At 41.8% G+C, this 21,720-nt stretch overlaps 1 protein-coding gene across 5 annotated transcripts in view; it reads left to right on the top strand.

The window, feature by feature from the left end:
* The window catches only part of PTPRC (protein tyrosine phosphatase receptor type C), a 654,339-nt gene that overhangs the window by 231,663 nt on the left and 400,956 nt on the right, over nt 1-21,720 (top strand). For 3 of the 5 annotated variants that reach the window (XM_078641055.1, XM_078641041.1, XM_078641048.1), the window contains one exon: nt 2,748-2,786. In XM_078641055.1, coding sequence (XP_078497181.1) covers nt 2,748-2,786 — 39 coding nt within the window. Of the gene's footprint in view, nt 1-2,747; nt 2,787-20,707; nt 20,858-21,720 lie in introns of all 5 variants that reach the window. The other 2 variants (XM_078641033.1, XM_078641026.1) reach the window with 1 other exon arrangement.

The following is a 21,720-nucleotide window of genomic DNA, read 5'->3' as shown; positions in this document are numbered from 1 at the left end:
TGTATATGTAGAGGCATTTCCATTACTTAACCTCTGCCAGCTCATTCAAAGTGTTGCAGTTAGAAAGTTTGTGTTTTACCTACAAATAGCAATATCGTTGACTGTCCATCAAGTCATAATGATCGAACATCTCAGAGAAAGGGATCAGCCAATGCTCATTCCATATATCCCTCCCTCTTAAATGCTCAAAGGTCTCATTTTATTGTACCTTCCAGGGTCGGTAAGTCTAAAATTACATCTAACTTTTATAGAGGTGTCTCTATAGTTAGTTACCCTCCAGCCCAACACCCACGCTGTTTTCTTCCAAAGCTGTTAAATAGGGTCGGCCGTGAGCCACTCATTACCGTATAGTAGCCTGACATATGCTCTCAGTTCCGTAGTCTTTCTATCAACTCAGAGGAATGGTTCCTGTTGTGCGGCATATGCCCACTCATTAGTCATCAAATGTTGAGTCACCCAGTAAAATTATTGTAAATTTGGTAGGGCAATGCCACCATCATAGGATTTCTCATCAGTGTGGCCAGTGCTATGCTTTAGGCTTCCTGTCCCACATCAAAGAATAGATCATCTAACGCACTGTATCCAAAACCCACTCCAGGACCTCAAAAGGTGTAATTTGCATCATAAATAACAATTTGGACAAAGCAATTGTTTTATAAAGGGGTGCGCTACCCAGTAATGGCCAGGGGAGTTGTCGCTAGAGCCTGATATCCAATTTATACTCCACCATTGTGCCCAAATTTTGATTATAAAACACTGGTTGGTCACTAGTTATGTAGATATCTAGATAGGTAAACCTCTTTTTTTCCTATTTCAAGAGCAGTCTCAATTGTCTGGTGGCACTGAGTCTGCAGGGGAAAACCCTACTGATTTGTGCCAATTGATGTGGACCCCAAAAATCTGTCAAATATTTTTAGGATTTCTAGAATCCTCGTAAGTGATGTTTCAGGTCAGGAACAGCAAAATATTAGCTGCATAAAGGGAGATTATATCCTCCCACTTCAAATCCCATCATAGACCACGAAGCATCTCAGCTTACCCAATTTGCCAATGGCTCTACAGGCAGTGCAATCAACAGAGGTAATGGGGGCAGCCCTGCCTCATGTCCCTGACCAGCCCAAATTTCCCTAAGAGAGTCCCATTAACCCGAACTCTTGCCTTGGGGGTTGTGTATAAAAGTGCGATCTGGGTTAAAAAGAAGGTCCGAACCCCATCTTTGCAAGTATTGCCATTGAATGGGGTCCTTTTGGCATTGAGTGCCAATAACAGTGCTGGTTCTCTTATTTAAGTCACACAGAGCCAAATAACCAAACAGGCATCGAAGATCATGCCTTGTCAACCTATGGGGCATAGCTTCCAACTGATCAGTAGCAATTAACTTGTTAATAACTTAACAGACGGAATTTGTTAATAACTTTGGCAAAATCTTAGTCTTAATGTTTTAAAGAGACATCGATCTATAGGAAGCACAATCCTTCCACAACTTTCCTTTTTTATGAATGAGAACAGTGGTTGCAGTTCTAAGGTCACGTGGGAGAGTACTCACTTCTCAAACCTCAACGAACATATTCTTTAGCCACTCTGGTACCTTCCCCCATAGACTTAATAACTCCAGAGGCAAACCTTAGGGACCTGGATTGCTTCAGGGCCTCTGCTATTTCCACTTCTGCCATATCTCCCTCCAAAACCGACTTGTTTTCACTGGAGTGGATCGGAACATCTCTCATAAACCCTGCAAAACTCCCCACATGCATCTGAAATATAGAGGTATATAGTTTAGCCATAAAACCTGCATTGTTCCCTGCCATCTCTGCCCTTCCGCCCTCCTCAGTACAGAAACTATTGACCCACTATTGGCCTTCCCTCTATGTCAACCAAGCCTATAGCTTGCCAGCTTTGTTCCCCACCTCATATAGCGTGCCTTATTTTGCCCTACAGTGTGTCCTCTCTTTCCTTTCCATCTGTTATTACCTGTGACATTTGCGATAATATGGCTCTGGGTCCAGATTTTCAACCTGTGACTCCACTGTCCCATCGTTTTCCTTAAAGAACAGAAAGTACAGTTTGGTGACCTTAATGATATGTCTCCTGGTGTTCCAATACACCAATTCATAGGAGTCAAATCTACATTACAGTCATTGTTTGATTAAATGTGTTTCCTATCTAGTTCCCCCTGTCAAGTTTTTTGTCCCTTTGTATCTTCCCCTCTGTCTCTGCGGCACCAGGAGATAATCCAGTCGGGACATGGCGCACATAGCGTTCAACACATAGAAGTATTGTCTGACCCCAGGGTGAGCAACCCTCCAAAGGTCCACTAGACCTAGTGCCCCCACAAAAGTCTGCATACGCATATCCTCCCTAATCTGTTGATTCAACCCCACAACTCTATTGATATCCCCTATAACATCACTTCAAATCACCCCCTAAAATCAGGATGGCCTCTGCGGTCTGTAAAATACATTCCCCCATCTTGTCTAACCTAGCCGACTTTAGACCTGGCGCAGATACCAGGGTGCCACCACCAGTTTTTCTCCATTCCAGTGCCCACTAATCACTGTATAGCATTCCTCTGGGTCAGCCCACGTCTTATCATATGAACGGTGTTAGCAAATGTTTCGACACAAATAAATTGCATAGCAATGGCAGCTCTAACTATCTTACAAATGTATCTTCTGAAATATATACTGTAAATGTCAATAAAGATTAATTTACTTTTTATTACTAATTTATTTTATTTTTATTTTCAGGGCAAACTGTAATGGACCCAACCACAACTGGTACTACTGGTAAGAACTGATTTAATGTGTGTCCGTTTTCCGGCACCTTTCACATGCATACATTTGCATTATCTGACATAACAAAAATTCACATTCTCCAAGGTACAGGGATTTTGTTTTTGCCAAGTAGTTTATGGCTCAGGGGCTCTCTACTGCTCACCTGATCCAGGAAGATAATCTGTGAAATGAAATTTACATTAACTAAAAATATTGTATCAGATGGAAAATAATTAAGTCATGTTAAGATATTCACAACAGAGACAGTGAACTTGGAACTCAGGTTATAGATAATAGGACACAAGCAGTGAGTAAATGACAAATTAAACCGAGTTACCCTTGATCGAAATGATGAGTCGCCTTTTGATGTAGAACATTGATTCATGTCCTTATGTTTGATTTTCAGATCACTTTTCTAGAAATTAGTGTTCCATTAGAGAACATCTTTTAATATTTTAATTACCAAAAATCATATACTGTTGAACAAAACAAGTCTTAATTTGTAATCCATTGCTTATCATTCACATGAATGCTCAATCTTTTATCCTTGGGTAGCCACAATAGCAGAAATAATCTTTACCTGTGAACACAGGTAAAATATTTAACTTATCAATGTTCTTTTGTGTCGACAACCAGCAAACTTTTATCAGTTCCTTATAACTCGATCTAAAAAGAACACTTACTTGTTTTTCATGTTGAGGTGGTTTTGTAAGAGTTCAGAAAACCTTAATCTCAATCTCGTTTTATTGAAATTAAAATATAATGGTGCATGGAGTACCACAGGGCTCCATCCTAAGCCCTCTGTTTTTTAATCTCTACCTCCGGCCTTTGGCAGATCTAGCTGATGAATCTGGCCTCACACTCATGACATACGCAGATGATTCCCAAATCATCTTCTCCCTGTCAGAATCAAACCCACTGATCCCATCTCGTCTTAAACAAGGTCTCCAAAACATCTTCAGCTGGATGTCCACACACCAGCTGAAACTGAACGGAGACAAGACCGAGGTCCTCCTTCTGGGGAAAAACAAAGATCTTTGGAACGCATCTCACTGGCCCTCCGAGCTTGGTTCCATTCCCACCCCCGCTACCCAAGTTAGAAATCTGGGGGTCACCATCGACAACACCTTGTCCATGAAGCAGCAGGCTAACAAAGTAGTTGGCCTCTGCTTCACCATCCTGAAATGGTTAAAGAAGATCCTTTGGATGTTGCCCCTTGACACCCAAAAGTCCGTAGTCAATGCACTTATTACATCTAGGCTTGACTACGGCAACATTCTCTACCTTGGATCAAACAAAGCTGTCATTAACCGACTACAAGTGGTCCAGAACTCAGCGGCTAGGCTACTCTGTAATATTCCAAAAACCTCCAGTGTGTCCAGCCACTTAAAAGACCTACATTGGCTCAGGGTGGAAAGCCGCATTAGGTTCAAAGCCCTGAGCTATATGTTTAGGATCAAATCTGGTACCGCCCCTAAATATCTCCAAACCCTCGCCACTCCCTACACCCCGGCTAGAGCACTACGTTCTCAAAGTGCTGCAAACTTTTCCACCCCAAAGTTCAGACTTGCAAGAATGGGAGGAAGATCTTTCGCTGTCCTGGGGCCCACACTCTGGAACAAACTCCCCCTCCATATCCGCAAAGAAGACAGGTATAACATCTTCAGAAAACACCTAAAGACCTTTCCAGAAATAATCCACCATCATTTACCATCCTCCTAAAATTGCTTCAACCCTGTCATCGGCGCCGGGAAACCCTTGTTGGGTAGCTGCGCGCCATACAAATGCAAAAAAATAAATAAATTTCGCCTGTTGTCTCATGTTGTAATATTATGCTATCTTAACTTATGTCATGTTGTTATATTATTCATCTTGATCATGTTATATTTTAATACTATGTGATGCTGACGTATTTTGCATATTTTGCCTTGACATATGTTGTAATATTGCACTATTTGATTTATGACATGCTAGGGTGTATACTTATGCTAGCTTGTATAATGTTATGTAATTTTATAGTATTTTGCTATCTTGACTATTGCTATGATGCAATACTACACTCTGTTGAGGTATCCTATAATGTGTTATTTGTTTACATCAAAATCAACCAGTGCTACAATTATTCTTGTACCCAAGACAGCATTTATATTATTTCTTAAGGTATGTGATCTTAGAAAACCTCAGAAGAGGTAAGGAATCAAAACATAAGACCAGTGTAATATAGTATTTAATATTGATATGTGTGGTGCGCTCAAAAATACATTGTTGAATATTTATGACTTTGCAAAACAAATACTTCACCCTCTAGTGGGGTGAACCCTATGGAGACTTGGCTCTTCTGTGGCTTTATTGTCATCTCAATTACATCTATACACCTCCTGTAGCTCGAATTAGGCAAGCTAATGAAATAGTGAAACTAAGTAATCTAACCAAAAGTAGACAGGCAAAAAAAAGTATGGAATGCGATTGCAAAACACAAGTTTACCACCTAGATTCATGTTCAAATTCCGCATTTCACTTCAGTTGGACACCTTGTCTAGCATGAGTGTACTCAATGGTGACTTACCTCTTGACCAGCCTATGTTCTTGAATGTATGATTTAGGTGAACTGAAACCTCAAAATAAGATTGAATCAACCTCAGCTCCCTGACGCTTCCACTGTTCCTTTCACTCTTATATTGCTGATCAGAAGTTACCAGCTAACTGTTTCATGGATTCATTGTATAGGTAGGTTTGACCTCACTATGACCTGACGGCCCTGTGGCAGAGAACCGACAATTCCAAGGTTTCCAACATCACAGTCAACTGGGGCTCAACCATCGGAAACACTGAAATTCCCCTCCTCTAACTGGGGCAGGAGAGCCATGAGATTGGTGGCACGGAAGCACCACAAATGTATGGAAGTGCAGCAGCTCCACCAAACTCTAAACTCTAAATTCTAAATAATCCCCTGAGTCTGTGGTAATACAACTCTGTGATTGGTCACCCAGGAGCACTCTGGCTTTGAGACAGCTAACTACATTGTATGTGTCATCTATAGAGTTATCAGAAAAAATAAATGTGGTTAAGAAAATGTATCAACTAGAACTTAATCACCAAAACACTAAACCTTTTGTAGTCTAAGAGTGGCCACCTGTAAGTGGTTATCGTACCACAAAAGAAGTGAACCAGGGTATTAATCCACATAAGCAGCAGTACAACATTTAATTTGAAAGCCTCCTCCAATACAGACATCCAATACTTCGTACACTGCCTGTACCTCATCCAGACCTAGATGTCTAGCACCTACTTGAGGCTCAACCATACTATCACAGAATTCCTACTATTCTGCAAGAACAGCAACACATCTGGTCCAAAACTGCCTCTACAATAAGAAACCTGGACAGATTTGAACCCCAACTTTCACGCAATGGTAAGTCAGTGTAGACCTCCCTAGACACCGACCTCCGCATTAAGGAACACATTGCGAAGAAGACCAAGATCGCATGGTACCAGCTCTGTCTACTGAAGGAAATGAAAACATTTATCCCAAAAACGTCTTCAGAGTTGCCACTCAAGCATTCATACTCTTGCTTCTGGATGTTGCCAACTGCCTGCTGCAAAGCCTCCCAGTCTCCACATTGGCCCCTGTTAAGGGCACACTACATGCCACAGTAGGCCTCATTAAAGGCATGAAGAAATATAATCTCATTACCCCCACCCTGCTACACCCCCACTGCTATCCCTTGCCAGCCCTCACCATATTCATAATAAGCATCATCATCTACAAAGCCTTCAGGGTTAATGCCCTCGTCTATCTAGCTGACAATCTCACTACCTCTACTGGTTCTCAACACATTCGCAGCTAGAACACCATTCAGACTGGAGTCAAAGAAGTGCAAAAATGAAAAACTGTTTTTATGCGGCCATAATCTAGAACATCATCTCTGTATCAATCAGGTCTGCTTTGATTGCCAATTTAGGAAAGAGTAACGTTACTGTTGTATTTTACAGTTATGCAGACTATGGGCCATATGTAGGAGGCCCAATACCAGTCAGTAACGGCCGAAATTACAAAATTTTGGCCGTTACCGACCGGTATTTGGCATTTGGAATGTAGGTGGCATGATTGTAGGATTCGGTATTTTACCGAATCTATAATTTAAGGAATCGGTAAATTACCGAATTCTTAACATACTGATTCGGTAAATTACCAAATCCGTAATGTAGGGAGCACTCAAGTTAGTGCTTTTCTGAGTTAAGGATTCGTTATTTTGTGGTAAATATTGAAAACCTTAGAAAAAGCAAATGTTTTGCTTTTACAACAGTGCGATGTGGCAGACATACATGCCCATAGGGCATGTATGTGTGCCACATGTGCACACATGCACGATTCAGGGGTGCAACAGGGTGTCAATGTGACACCCTGCCACCCTTGAATATGTGCTCCCTATTACTGATTCGGTATTTACCGAATCGGTAATTCCCATTCATTCCTATGGGCCTCGAGGCCCATAGGAATGAATGGGGAATACCGAATCGGTATATACCGAATCGGTATTTACCGAATTTTACCAATTCGGTTAAAATTACCTAATCTATACCTACATACCATTTACAGATTCTAACATACCGAATCGGTAAAATTCGGTATTTTAGAATCGGTAAATAGTATTTACATAAATATGGCCCTTAACCTCTTAACCTGAGTGTGAAGAGACAGTAAGTCAGTGCTTAATTTGAGCCGGTGGTTTACGGTGTTAGGCACTAGTGCTATTGTCAACACTGGCTCTTATGACATCCTGCCACATGGTGGCGCTGTTTGTCTTATTTTTTGAATACCTGCCATTTAGTCTGAATTGTAACACTTGCATGAGTGTGAGGACTAATAGTGATAGTGCTATTACTGGCAGGGCTAGTGGGAGCAATCGGTGCAAGGTGCAGTGACCTGCTGACAAGGGACCAAGCACTTCTTTCTTTACAAATTAAGTACCGCAGTGAGTCCACACTTTGTAGTAACTTAGAGTAAAGTTACGCATGTAGATTTACTTATGTGTTCGTTTACAATTGTGAATGGGTCCCTATTATTTTAAATTCTCTCAATCATTCCAGGATAGCTAAACCTGTAGAAATAGATTCTGCCGAAAAGGCCCTCTAGCCCGAGGTGAGCCTCAGAATAAAATCTAAAATATTTTGGCACAGATTGGAAAATGATATAGGGCAATGCATCACACCAAGCTTTTGCTTTGCTGTTTTAAAAAGCAGGAGAGGGCAGGGCAGAGCCATATTTACTAACATATGGTGCTGCTGCTCTCTTCCCCAGCACTGGTACATAAACAGGCTGCGTAGTGCCAAACGCCTACATTTTAGCACTGTAGTGAAGAGGTGTTTACATGATGTCTAGTGTAGGTTTTTACTTGAAGGGTATGCGTTCTGTAAAAAGTACTACACTTAGACTAACTTCAAACCTTTTCACACATTGGATGTGTGGCGTACATTGCAACATAAGTTAAATATGTGAAAAGTTAGGAGAAATAAAAAAAATTCTTCTTGTTCATGCTTGCCTCATGGGGACATTAGTTTTTAGTGCAAAACCATGACTACCAATTACGAGATAGGGTTTTAAGTAAAAAAAAATGGCGTGGTAGCATGGGGACTCGATGTACGACCCATGGGATGCCCATTGGATGCACAGTAACACAAAGAGGTACAAAGCACTATTTTTGTTTCTTTTAGGGCTACTTCCAGCAAAAAAAGGTTTTACCCTGGAAAGTAAATCATTTTTTAAGCCGTTGCGCTAATTTGCTGATTTTACGTGACTTAATACCACCACATAGGAGTGTTGAATCTGACTCAGTATCTTGCTTTACAGATATTAGCCCCAGACATCCAAATATCTAATCCCAAAGGAAGAAAAATACCAACCCGTTGTAGCTCTTTGTCCAAGGACCCCCTGTGCACCTTACAGTGCCAAACTGGATTATTTAATGGGTTGGTGGAGATTCCTAGTAAAAGCAGGGATGAGGCAACCACTTTTTCGACTAAGAGAAAGCATGCATAACCTATGAAAGTTGGTGGAAGACCACGAAAATTGGCAAAAACAGATGCAAAAAGCATGAGGGATTACAAGTCCACAAAATGCCACAAAGTGGCATAATATGAGAGAGCATTTCAATATATATTATGAAATGACCGAACCATACTGCTTAAGAGCAATCATCATGTTATAGCTCACAACTCGATTGGGATCTTTGTAATAATGATCAATGTAAAAACTGTATCTCTATATGATACAACTCCAAAGTCTCACCCTTTATACCCATCACTCTGGTATAAGTCCACCTTGCAGTGCCAAAGTATAGACACTTGACACTGCCCATTGTAGACTAAGCAGAAAGAAACTTTTCTATTTGGCAAACTCAAGCATCCCCACACCATTATTGAAGTACATAGATGTATTTGCTCAATATTTCAAAGAAATGGTGCATGCCTTCCTTCTCAAGGTTCACTGCTAAGGACAAAGTGGATGTGCTAAACTCTCTTCCTAAAAAAATCCTGGGAGAGAGTAGACAAACCTTTGTGCCTCTCAAATTTAATAGCTGTAACATGTTGTGACTTTACCAAGTGCCTGGAGGTGAACAAGAAGGGGGGCTTAAGATAATCAGCAGCTTTGATAGACTATGTGGGATCACTCGATAAACACCCATCTTAATAGTTGTTGCTGGCACTTGAAGCTGTGCCAAAGGATCCATAGTGATTAACCTGTGTAGGAAAGAGGTATACGGCTGCTACAGTCACCCAAAAAAGAACATTAGGGGAAGAGGCCTACATTGATCTGGTTAAAGCTTGTGAGGTCAGAAATAGTAAGCTTTTCTGGCAAACAGTCAATGGGAATTACGTGGAGACGGCCAATCACACTAGGATTGATACAGTGATTTCCCCGGAGGCTTGGGTAGAGCATTTCTACCAATTATGCTCAGACTCTGCCTCCACTATTGGTAATGTTCTAACTATGACCCAAAATCTTCCACTTGCATCTTTAACTGCCCTATGCAACCCCTCTGCACCCTTGAGATTCAAATATCTGGTATGTTAGAAGCTATTAATAAATGCCCCACTACAAAAGCCCCATGCCCGGATGGGATACCAGCAAATCTTTTCAAGGCAAATCTTTCCCTCAGGGCTCAGCTCCTTACAAATGTTCCCAAGGCTCCCTTAGTTACTGTCCCAACCTAGATCTGCTCTCACGCAACAATTGTCCCGTCTTCAAAAAAGAATCTAAGGTGGACCCAAAGTGCTATTGCCCACTTTCTTTAGTAAATTCCACTGCTAAAAATATGACAGGAGCCTGCTGGAGCTCATTCAAAACTGAGCAAAGGAAAATAATGTGATCTTGGGACTCCATTTGGGTTTCATGCTGTCCTTGGGACTGTAGAACAATGCTTCAATCTTTACCTACTAATTAATAAATATAGGATAGCAGAGGTAGGTAAAATGTATGCACTTTTCATGGATCTGAGCTCGGCCATTCGACTCCATCAATAGGTCGAAACGCTGGGAAATTATGATGGCGCTGGAGGTCGAGCCCAGTATCATAAGCCGTTTAAGAGACCTACACCTGCATGTAACAGCTAGCATCAAGTATGGTCCAGCAGGTGAAGTACCAGACAATTCCAAACTCGACCCACGGTGTGCGCCAGTGATGCGCATTGGCCCCCTTCCTCTTCTCTTTATATGTTAATAGCCTGGAAAAAATCTACAGAAATTTAGAGTCGATTACCCTATGGTTGGCAAACATAGTGTACCGGCCTTAGTTTACGCTTATTTATTAGATCAGTTCTATGTGTTTGAGTAGCTTAGATTTAATGACCAATCAATCCAAAACACATATAATGATTTTTTGATCTCGAACGAGGGATAATACGCCTTTCTTTTTAATGGCGCCAAAATCAGAAAGGTCTTGTTGTATCCATATTTGGGAATATTATTTGATGATAGACTGTTGTGGGACTCTTTGGAAGCAGCCAGGCAGCTACATTAGCTAGAAGTATTGAAGCAGTTTTGGGTTTTGCAGCCATAGTACATAGCAAGCCACACAATGATGCGATACTAATTTATAAAGCTAAAGGTTGCCCGGCCACAACACATGGGGCTGGTGTTTGGGGTTTCTGTAATCAAACAGGTCTGGAAAAGGTAGACAATGGTTTATTAAAAGGTTGCTGGCATCCCCCAAGACCACCAGTAATTGTATGTACCATATGGAACTCGAATTGGGGCACATATGCTATTCAGTTAGGCTACAACCGCTCATGTTATGGGTGAAAATCTGGTAGGAAGAAACTATATTAAACCTTGCAATCTTAGGTGATTGCTTGTAAATGGAAAGAGTTAAAAAATCCCATGGATCCCATATATACATAAGACTTGTAACTGGTTGGACCAAGAGGAGCTGTTTTTGACCCATCCTTTTACATCCAGGTTTTCTAGACCACTGAAGAAATTATTTTTTTTTTTTTTTTGTCCTCATACATGCCACCAGTAGATGTTAACTCTAGATAGGCTTACTCCAGGCCACTGACACAAACCAACCTCTCCAGCCCTTAAGTTTGTGGATAGCCGTAAGAGATTTCCCAAAGGTAGGTCGTTTCCAATCCAACTCCCACTACCGATGTTACTTGCCACTTTGGGAGGATAGGACCACTTAACCTCTGGCATAATCATTGGACTTATTGATATTATTTCTCACACCATGCTTTTAATGCAGACCAGAGCTTAATGGAATTTTCCCCACCACACAACATATCTGTACGACTCACTGCCATGATATTTCTTAAACAGTCTGCAAATTTGGGAGGATTTTCCGAATTCCACTCTTTACAGATCTCCCTCCTGGCGATGACAACTACATAGAAAATTAACTGTGAGGTACAACTTTTTATATCATAATCATAGGGGAGACCAAACAAAACTAATCTATGACTATAAGTTATTGGTAGTGACAACACCTCTTCAAGGAACCCACACACCTGTCTCCAGTAGATAGCTATTTCAGGGCATTCGACAAACATATGTCCATCGTCTGCTGCTGGAAACCTGCATCTTGGGCATAAGTATTCTTCAGTTGCAATTTTAGAAAGTTTCGCAGGCGTCCAGTAAGCCCTATACACCGTAAACAGGTGGTTTCTTCTCAAATTTGATGGTTTTATAATTTTTTGAGAGAGTGTAAAAGAGTCCTTCCAGACTTTTAGTAGGTCTCCTGGGATCTGTACAGTAGAATTATCCCATAACTTAGTGATTTCAGCCTCTAGATTAACTTTTGTTCCCACCAATGTCCCATACCATAAAGCTACCTCGCCTTTCCATCCCTTCTCCCTACTGATTGATTCAAAAATAGAGCTCTCCTCCTCATTTGTCCAATTCTGGCTCCCCCACCAGGCAGATAGCATATAAAATTTAAATCTCATGATGGTGCCTTCTGTTAAGTTTGATAGGGATTCCCAACTTAATAATGTTGAGTTGTTACACAATTCCCCCCATTTCGTGAGGCCTGCTGTTCTCAGTTGAATGGCAAGTTGGTCCATTAAACATTCCGGAGTACCAGGAGAATCCCATATTGGGGCCTGGGGATGGTAGTATGGGATGTCTAAAATTCTACGTATTAATTGCCAATTGTCTAGGGCTGTCCGTAAAAGCTTCAAACTAATTTTCTTAAAAAACTTCTGATCTCCAAATGTATAGAGAAAAAAGTCCGAGCCATGTGGTAGGTCTGATAGCATAGGCTGAAAAAGTCTACCATGAGATGAGGAGTCCAACTTATTAGCTAGGAGTCTGAAATTTTTAAACTGAAAACCATAACAATAAAGAAGTAAATCCGGAAGGGCCAGCCCACCCAATTTCAATCCCCTCCTCAATTTCCTCCAAGCTATTCTCGGAGACTTGGTAGCCCATATAAAAGAGCCTTGCAATTTAGAAATATCCTTTTTATCAAAGTTTAAAGGGATGGAGTTAAATAAAAAGGAGACCTTTGGCAGTATTATCATTTTAACTAGGTTCACTCTACCATAGATGTTAAAAGGTAGAGTGTTCCATCTAGTCAAAAGCTTCCTAACTTCCTTAACAACCATTGACCAGCTCGTTTTGGGAACTTCTTCTAGATTGTGGGTAAGATAGATCCCCAGGTATTTAATTTTTGATTTTGCTTCTGGAATCGGGGCGGGGTTATTCCAGCTCATTATATCCGTTTTATCTTTATTAACGCTATACCCCGACACAGTACCAACATTTTCAGCCAATTCAAATAACCTGGGGATAGCCTCCACAGGGTTAGCTGTATAAAGAAGAAGGTCATCAGCATAAAGGGCTGTCTTGAGCACCAGGTCTCCCATTATAAATGGTTTAATTATTGGATCTTGTCTCAGAGAACAGACAAAAGGCTCAATGTAAATATCGAAAAGAAAGGGGGACAGGGGGCAACCCTGCCTCGTTCCCCTAGAAATGTTTAGCCATTCGGACAAACTACCGTTGACCAGTACTTTTGCCCGGGGACTCCTGTATAATGTCTCAATCCCTTTAATGAACAAATCTGGAAAACCAAATTTTGTCATGGTCTTTCATAGAAATTGCCAGTTAACTTGATCGAACGCCTTTGCGACGTCAATTGCCACAATAGTAAGCGGCATTTTCTTTTCAATTGCTATATCTATTGCTCCAATAACTTGAAATGTCAGTTCATTTAATTGACGGCCGGGAATAAACCCCCTCTGATCCAAGTGAATAATAGACTTAATTATCTTAGCCAATCTAGATGCAAGTATACCAGAGTAGATTTTTGAGTCTGAGCTTAGGAGAGAGATGGGTCGATAAGACTCTATCTTTTTTGGGTCTTTGTTCGGTTTAGCTATGAGGGAAATTGTAGCTTCTGACCGTGCGGCTGGGGTACATTCCCCCTCCAAAAATATTTTATTAAAGAGTCTCAATAATGGGGCTATCACTTCTTCTAAATTATCTTTATATACCTCGGTCGGCAATCCATCAGGACCAGAGGCCTTATTTCTAGCCATTTTTTTCAACTGTAACCTTACCTCTCCCTCCGTGATCTCAGTGACTAAAAAAGTTTTATCCGAATCGCTCAACCGAGGTAACTCTCTCAAGGCCCACCAATTTTCCAGCTCTACCAACCCCAGTAAATTCTTTTCCTGATAGATTTCCTCCATAAAGCCTCTAGCCTCTCCCTTTATCTCTGTGTCTTCAACTAAAGGCAACCCAGTACTACGCTGAGTTAAAACATTTATATTATTTCTGCTCCGCTCTGACCTTGCCTTCCAGGCTAACAGGGAACCACACTTCTCTCCGTACTCAAAATTACGGAGCTTGCTTACTTCCCACCTATCTTTAATTATCTTATCGGCTCGAGCTTTAAAGCCTGTCTGTACTCTAATATTTCTTTTTCAAGACCCGGTATACTAGTTCTATCATCCAAAGCAGCCTGCTGTAATTTTAGTTCCTTTGTTTTAATTAAGTCTAGATAATGAATATCCTTTTCTTTCTTGAGTTTCTATTTAAAGCCATATGAGAACCATAGATTCCTCTTAGATACAACTTAAGTGTGTCCCATACAGTTTGATCTGAAGCCGTTCCTTCATTGAACAAAAAAAACTCCAATAGACTCACCTTGATTTTATTTTTAATCTCATCGTTTAACAGGATGGTCCTATCAAGTGTCCACCTACGTTCTGAGGGGCTGATTTTAAAGGTTATCTTTAACTCGACCACCGAATGATCTGACAACCCTACTGGGATATGTGAAATTGAAACAATATTGGACAAAAATGATGGATCTAGCAAAAAAAATCTATTCTGGAAAACTGACTATACTTTTTATTATAAAAGGAATACTCACTAAGATTGCCATGCTTAACTCTCCAAACATCCTGTAGTGAAAAATCTTTCATAACGTTCTTTAAAGTTAGAAGGGATTTATTTGGGGAATTGTATTTAACTTTAGAGGTGCGGTCTAATTGAGGATCCATTATGAGATTGAAATCACCTCCTAGTATGACTGGAGCTGTATGTTGTATCATATATTGCTCCAACTTTTGAAGGAAACAGGCATTATCTTCGTTAGGACCATAGTAAACAGCGCATAAAAAATTAGAGCTACCAATCGAAAGGACTGCCGCCATCCATCGTCCAGACTGATCCGTGCCCCAGTCATGAACCCTAATCCCCTTATTGGCACGTACCATTATAGCTACCCCTCTTGTAGAACCAGTTTGCTTAGAGCAAAGAATTTCCTGAACCCAGTTGAGTTTCATGAATACTTTCCTACACGCTTCTGCTTCCAGATGCGTTTCTTGTAAAAGATATACATGGGCTTCAGAATTTTTTTTTAAATCGCAGACTCTTTATTGTTTCTTTCGACTCCCTATACCATTCAAATTCCAGGAAAGGAATTTACTACTAGATGTCATATTTAAAACCATGATACTTTAGTTACGCACCTATAAGCAGTAGTGGCCTGTGTTCATATTTGAGTTTAAGAATATAGAAACTTATAGCAGATAAGGACATTTTAATTTGTTTCTTCCCTTCCCCCCTGTGACCCCACCCTTCCCGCCCCCCGAGGAACCCAACCTTCCTGTTTGGCGTAGACACACCTTAGGAGGCCCTGCACCCCAAGACACCTTCTTAAGTGAAACTAGACAACAGTCTTTCCCCCATTCCACCTTAAAGATCCCCATAGAAGAAACCAAATTATTTCTTAATTAAGTGATTAAGTAAGTTCCCCTTTTTTTTTTTTCTCCAGTCGTCAGTATCCAGTGTCCAATAAGTACTGTTCTAATAAGGGATTAGCTACTTTCTCATTTTTACTAATAAATCGTCGACTTCTTCTGGGAAATGACAGGTGTACATCTTATTATTCCACATTATTTTTAATAAAGCGGGGAACTTCATTTGGACCTGGGCTCCAAATGAACGTAACTCTGGCATCCTTGAACCCAGCTCCCATTGCCTTTGAGCGGTCTTTCCGCCTATGTCAGATCTGATTTGATAGGGGTTGGCGCGATAGTGGAGAGAGGTACGTGCTAGACACCTAGTGAGAATTAGTTCTTTAACACTGTAGGTTTGAAAACAAACCAAGATCTTCCTTGGTGCCTTACGATCCGGATGTAACCTATAAGGGTCTCTATGTACTCGCTGGATCTCGGCTTCTAGATCAATATCCAGCCGATCCTTTAGTATATCTTCCCGGAGTAGTCTACATACAAATCCCTTAATATCTTCCACCTCGACCCTTTCTGGAATTTTGAGAATCCTGAGGTTATTGCGTCGGCTCTGCGTTTCCAGTTTTTCCAGATCCATCGTCAATGCCCGATTTTGGGCTTTGATAGCTTCTATATCCTTGGAATTCCCCTTTGAAGTTTCTGAAAGTACAGTAACTTTGCTCTCCAATACACTAGTCCTGGCAGTGATTTCCTCTAGCTTCGTCTCTAAGACATCAAATCTATCGTGTAGCCCCCTTAGGTTTCTCTCAGAGATCTCGAACTTGCCCAGCAAATCCTCTCTCAATGATTTAAATAAAGAGCCAAGTCTGTCCCTCTCAGTCTCAATCCCATTCGGTCTATCAGTTCCGTTAGGCTGAGGGGTCGAACTATGTATGTTATATATTGGGGGGGGGGAGATATAGATTCGGCATGAGCAATATGAAGGGCTGGGAAAGGAGAGGTCACAACAGAACTCAACGAGGCTTGCATTATTGGGACAATAGGCAGAATGGGGACTTCACCCACTGAGACCGCTGGGACGACTGCGCCCGAGCCTAAGCCTGAGCCTGAACTTGAGCCTAAATCATGATCAAGGCTGGTCTGTGTTACTACCCCAGTTCTCCCTCGCTGGGGGCTGGCTCCAGTACTGCATACTTGTTACACAGGGGTAGAGTAGGAGGGAATGAGGGAGTAAGTACACCATCCGTCCGGGCTGTATCAGCTACTTCAGAGCCTAATTTAGTTTCTGCCTTGTTTATTGCGCTTTCCTTAGAGTTCACTGTCTGTTCCATTATTTTAAAGTAAAGGAGTACCTTTTGGCGCTTGTAGCTGCTTTATCGCCTTTGCTGACCCTCCCTTTCTTACTCCGCCTTTCTTCTTTTGTTTATATGGAGAAACGGGCGTCGGCCCTCCTCTTTCAGCAGTATCAGCAGAGTCCCAGACCCCTTGTTTCCTCAGCTCTTGTTTTGACCTTAACTGATACCTATTTCTTACTTCTCCCGTTCTTCCTTTAGCTGAATTGTCCTTTTTTCGATGGTGGTCAACACACGCCTCCCCTTCTGTACTGCCAACCTTAACGTCTCTAACTGATTTATCGCAATCACTTTGGCAGATTGGTTTAGTATTAACTGCCTCCATGCAGTCCATGCAGTCCACCCCTCCGAAAACCACCTTACCGCTGTTTAACGTTGCATAGGTCCCCCAGCCTACCGGACCTTTCACTCGGGAGAAAAGCGCCTCCCTGGAACGAAGCCAGAGACTCCTGCGGCTGACTCGGGGCTCTCGTATAGCCTCGGCAGTCTGTTTAGCCGCTAACTTTCACAGCCGGTAGCTCCAAATCCGGCACAGCTGTCCCGTCTCAGCTACCCTTGCGTAACACCGCTCCGGCATCCCGCAGGGTCCTAGCGCCCTCGCGCACTCGCGCATTCACCAGCCTCCGAAAAAAACAAACAGGGGAAAATTTAATGTACCCCGCAAATAAATTGTCCTCACCGCATATTTGGACACGATCTTCTCTCAAACACGGGGGAAAAAAACATCCGAGTGTTGTCTAACGTGCTTCGGAGTGCAGGAGCTCCGCAGCAGCCGTCAGCCTGCCGCCGCCATGTTCCTCCTCACGAAATTATTTTTAGCTAAATGTGCAGAGGAAAGAATGTTAAAAAAAGCAAAAATGGCTACAGTTGCTGCATATGCTCGGATCAGCACGTGCTGCGGTATTGAGCCTTATTTGACCCGGGTTAGCAACCTACGCCACAGGTACTTTCTTATCAGACTACGTCTGAATATTGCACATTCCCTTGTAGGGCAACCGAGGCAAGGTGCGTTTGCCACCAACTTACCTGCCTGCCCATGTGATGGTCAGTCTAAACTAAGCAGAATAAACTTTATCCTTTTCTGAGAATGATATTCTCCATTAAAGAAAGTGCTTATTTTACCCTTCCTCAAGAAAGCAAACTGTAGGGCCGCCATGGAGTTTTTCAAACTTTATCATCTATAGATATATGTTTTTGCGATTGCGACATATATACAGTGATCAATACACCAGGGCTCTGCAACCATTGCATGAACTGGCACTCCTGTATGATGTTTTACTTCTCACGGTCATGTTTTAATCAATTTTATGTGGTAATGGACTTTAATATGTCTTGTTAGTATTTTATGGAATTCTATTGCATTTTATGGTCTTTGAATGACCAAATAAATAAAGATGATTATGATGATGAAGATGTGTGTTGGTGTTATCTAGACTCCTCACAGGCTGCATAGTAGCACTGATCAGCAAACCAAAATGGTTCATTACCATAGGTTATGAATGTAGGTGCACTTCTTGTGCCTCAATAGAAATAAGCCTGCCATGCAGGTAAAGGGAAGCGCCCCTGAAATAGGTTAAGTCTTTCGCCGGCTATAGGAACTCGAAAAGCACTGATGCCCACTCATCTGGCAGAAAGTCTTAGAGCCTCATTTATGAGAAATGACGCATCACTCCGTGGAAGCAGCGGTGCGTCACTTCTCAGTGCGTACTCCTTGCGACATACCTGATGCGTCATATTTATAGTATGACGCATCATGTCGCAAGGAGTTATAGATACGTCAGTATTTCTGACGTATCTGTAAGCGCAAAAGTGACGAATTGCTGGAGTGTGTCACAAAAGTGACGCAACTCCAGCAATGCGTCCTTTCACATGGGTCAAGCCCCATGTGAAAGGGTCTGCGTCGGTCTTACGCCTGCTGTGAGGCAGGCGCAAGATTTTGATGCGACGGCGTCCTAGAAGTGACACAGTGAAATCTCATAGATTTCACTGCGTCACTTCTACTTGGCTTTTTGCGGGGGAACGCCCCCCCTGCATACATTATACCTGCCGGAGGTATAATGTAGCACAGGGGTTTAGAAAGCGATGCATCTGCTTTCATGCGTCATTTTGCAAATAGTGCGCAATGTGAGGCATGTTTTACGCCGCCGATGCGTCACAAAAAGTGATGCATAGGAAGCGCAAAACTGACGCAATGAGGCTCTTAGTGTTTGGTTGGACCAGTTATTTCCTTTCTCAAGCAGATGATAGTAGGATTGGTAAGAAGACATCATTCCAAAGCATTTGATGTTCAGAAGCTTATGATGACCTGAAAACAGACCACTAACAAGAAATCAAATAGCACTGCTACTACTCAACAGAGAGGATGCATTGCAGTATACATTTGTAAATAAAAGAAATCAGTTCAGTATACAGATACTAATGGAGTACAGCTCATGAGCGCCTGTGGAAACGAGTCCCACACTAAAGCACACTGCGTCAAAATATTGCATCAGGCAATGCCAGGCTCATGACCCAATGACGAAGCTGAGAAGCAAGACCATCAAAGTATGAAACTGTCCCCAGTGGAAATCCCGGAACCCCAATAAAGGGCAATAACCTCCTGCAAGGTGGATGCTGGCCACATACAGAACTAGTTGATGTGTAAACAAGGGGGAGGGAAAGGAAAATGATTACTGTAATGTGTCAAGCAATATCATCCCTTAGTACTATGCATTACCGCAACACCTGTCCCAAGATAACTAGGTGCTAGGACTCTTCTTAAAAGGCTTATGACCACACCAAAATAGAAGGATCCATTGTTAAGGGTTTTCTCTAAGCACACATTCTTCACTCCTTTTAAAAGTCCTCCAGGGGGAGCCCGCCGTGTGTACCCTGCAGTGACCAAAGTGCGGAGGGGCAACAATGGTGGAGCATCCACCTCGATGAATGATTTTCTCTGCCCTTTTTAAGCAAAAACTGTAAATTTGGATTCTTTTGTTTAGATATTATAACCATAAGGGGAGGGCCCTGGTACCGTGTCTTGTGACAGGTAATGCGATCATCCACCCATACTGAACTGCCTGGTTACTCCAAGGACAAGGGCGTATTGAGAACTCACTTGTGTGGTGGTTCCTTCTTAAGGGCAACCTGCTGATCCCGCTAGTGTGTGGTCCCACCTGCTGCTCGCATGTACTTGAACAGTCCACCATTGAAAGAGACCGCAAGGTGATATGTTGCTATGTGGTAAAGAAAATGTACCTTTAAATACATACATTGAACTGATCTCCCATGGACTTCAAATATCAATAGGGGCTCAAGTTGTGATGTTTTTAACACCTGTCTGAAAATTAATGCCATCGGAAATAGACTATGTGACCATGCAGAACCCACTAGAGAAGGACATTTAACGCTATCTAGCAGATCAGTAGGTTTAACAAGGCAGGGTTTCACATAATAGCCAAGGGCGTGTCACAAAATGCTCAAACGCATGGGCAAGTATCTTGACTCAACTTCCTTAAACTTATGGTATTTTGTTAAAGTACTAGATATTGCCTACTTTTGTGATTGCTATTTTCAAAATATCAATTTTATATAAGTTATATTGCGAGAACCACTGCTGAGGCAAAAAAGATTATCTCAATTGTGTGAGAGACCTGAAGTCTTCAAAGGTTTGTTATATCACTTTAATTATGATTTCATCTGCCTTTTGTGCTGTCTGGACCTAACAGATTCGCTCATTCAGAAAATGCTCCAACTGAATTAGGGTTTGGTTATTACTTTTCCACAACTTGAAGTGGCAGGTTGGAGTTTTACTTTGGGAGTCGCACTTTGTAAGTAAATATTGGTGCACTGTAAAATAATAAAGACCAACATCTTCGTTGTTTAATTTCCACACCAGGTGCCAAAGTGCCAAGCCTTGCTCAGTCCTCTACCACGCAAACACCAATCACCATTAGTGATGCACCTCTTGCCACAGACGACAATCAACCACTCAGCACCGCTGTCATTGCACAAGACCCGCCCAGCACCGGAGTGGATGACGCTTCAGGTTTGCCGCCTTTCAGTGGTGTTGGTGAGGGGAGTGTGAGGGAGTATTTATTGAATTCATACCAGTTGTCACTTGGATCGGTTTGCATGTCATGCTTATTAAGCACGACCTAAAAAGGAAAGGGAAACGTAAAATAATTCCTCTTAAAGGTTTTTTCGCTTGTCTTCATAGCAATAATACCTATCCTGCACTTTAGATAACCTTTTTAAAAGTAAGAGGCTGGAGCCACAGAATGAAATTTTTTGTGAAAATTGTAAAAAAACATAATGTTGTTTAGTGACTTTGACACTGAGCTGGATGTTGGAGGGACCTTTTTATAGCTAAAAGAAGAGGAAAATGGGTTTGAAAAGTTCAAATAAAGTTCAAATCAGGGTCCCATGATAGATGTGCTTTAGAAAGATGTACATCTGCATCTGCAACACTTGAAAGCAGTATTAACCGAGTACGCCCTTCAAGACTAAAGTAGCCCATCCAGAGTTTATTTTGTAAAAATAAAAAAAAGAAAGAAAGAAAAATGAGTGGCGATGTCAGAGGTTTTTCTTAGGAGGCCACCGTGCACTTCCACCACAGATGCCCACTTCCACCACTGGAGTGGGCAGTTAAGTTATAGGAAACTTCATATAGGGTGACTGAAGAAGTACTTTAGGTGTGGCCCATTTGATTAAGTGCTCAGATGTGTTTACAGAACCTTACAAGCACAATATCATTGCACGATGTGAAACAGACAGTAGGATCACACAGTCCACAATCCACCCTAGCTCTTCACTCTTCGACCATAAGGCCTGATTTAGAGTTTGTTGATCATAGTAGTACCTGGTGGCAAACGCTACAGAGTACCCTGTCCACCAAACTCCCGATCCGCC

This window comes from Lissotriton helveticus, chromosome 1_1 (genome assembly GCF_964261635.1).
Source record: "Lissotriton helveticus chromosome 1_1, aLisHel1.1, whole genome shotgun sequence".
Taxonomy (NCBI): Eukaryota; Metazoa; Chordata; class Amphibia; order Caudata; family Salamandridae; genus Lissotriton; species Lissotriton helveticus.
Note: the sequence above shows the minus strand (reverse complement) of the source record. Positions and strands in the feature narration are given on the sequence as shown.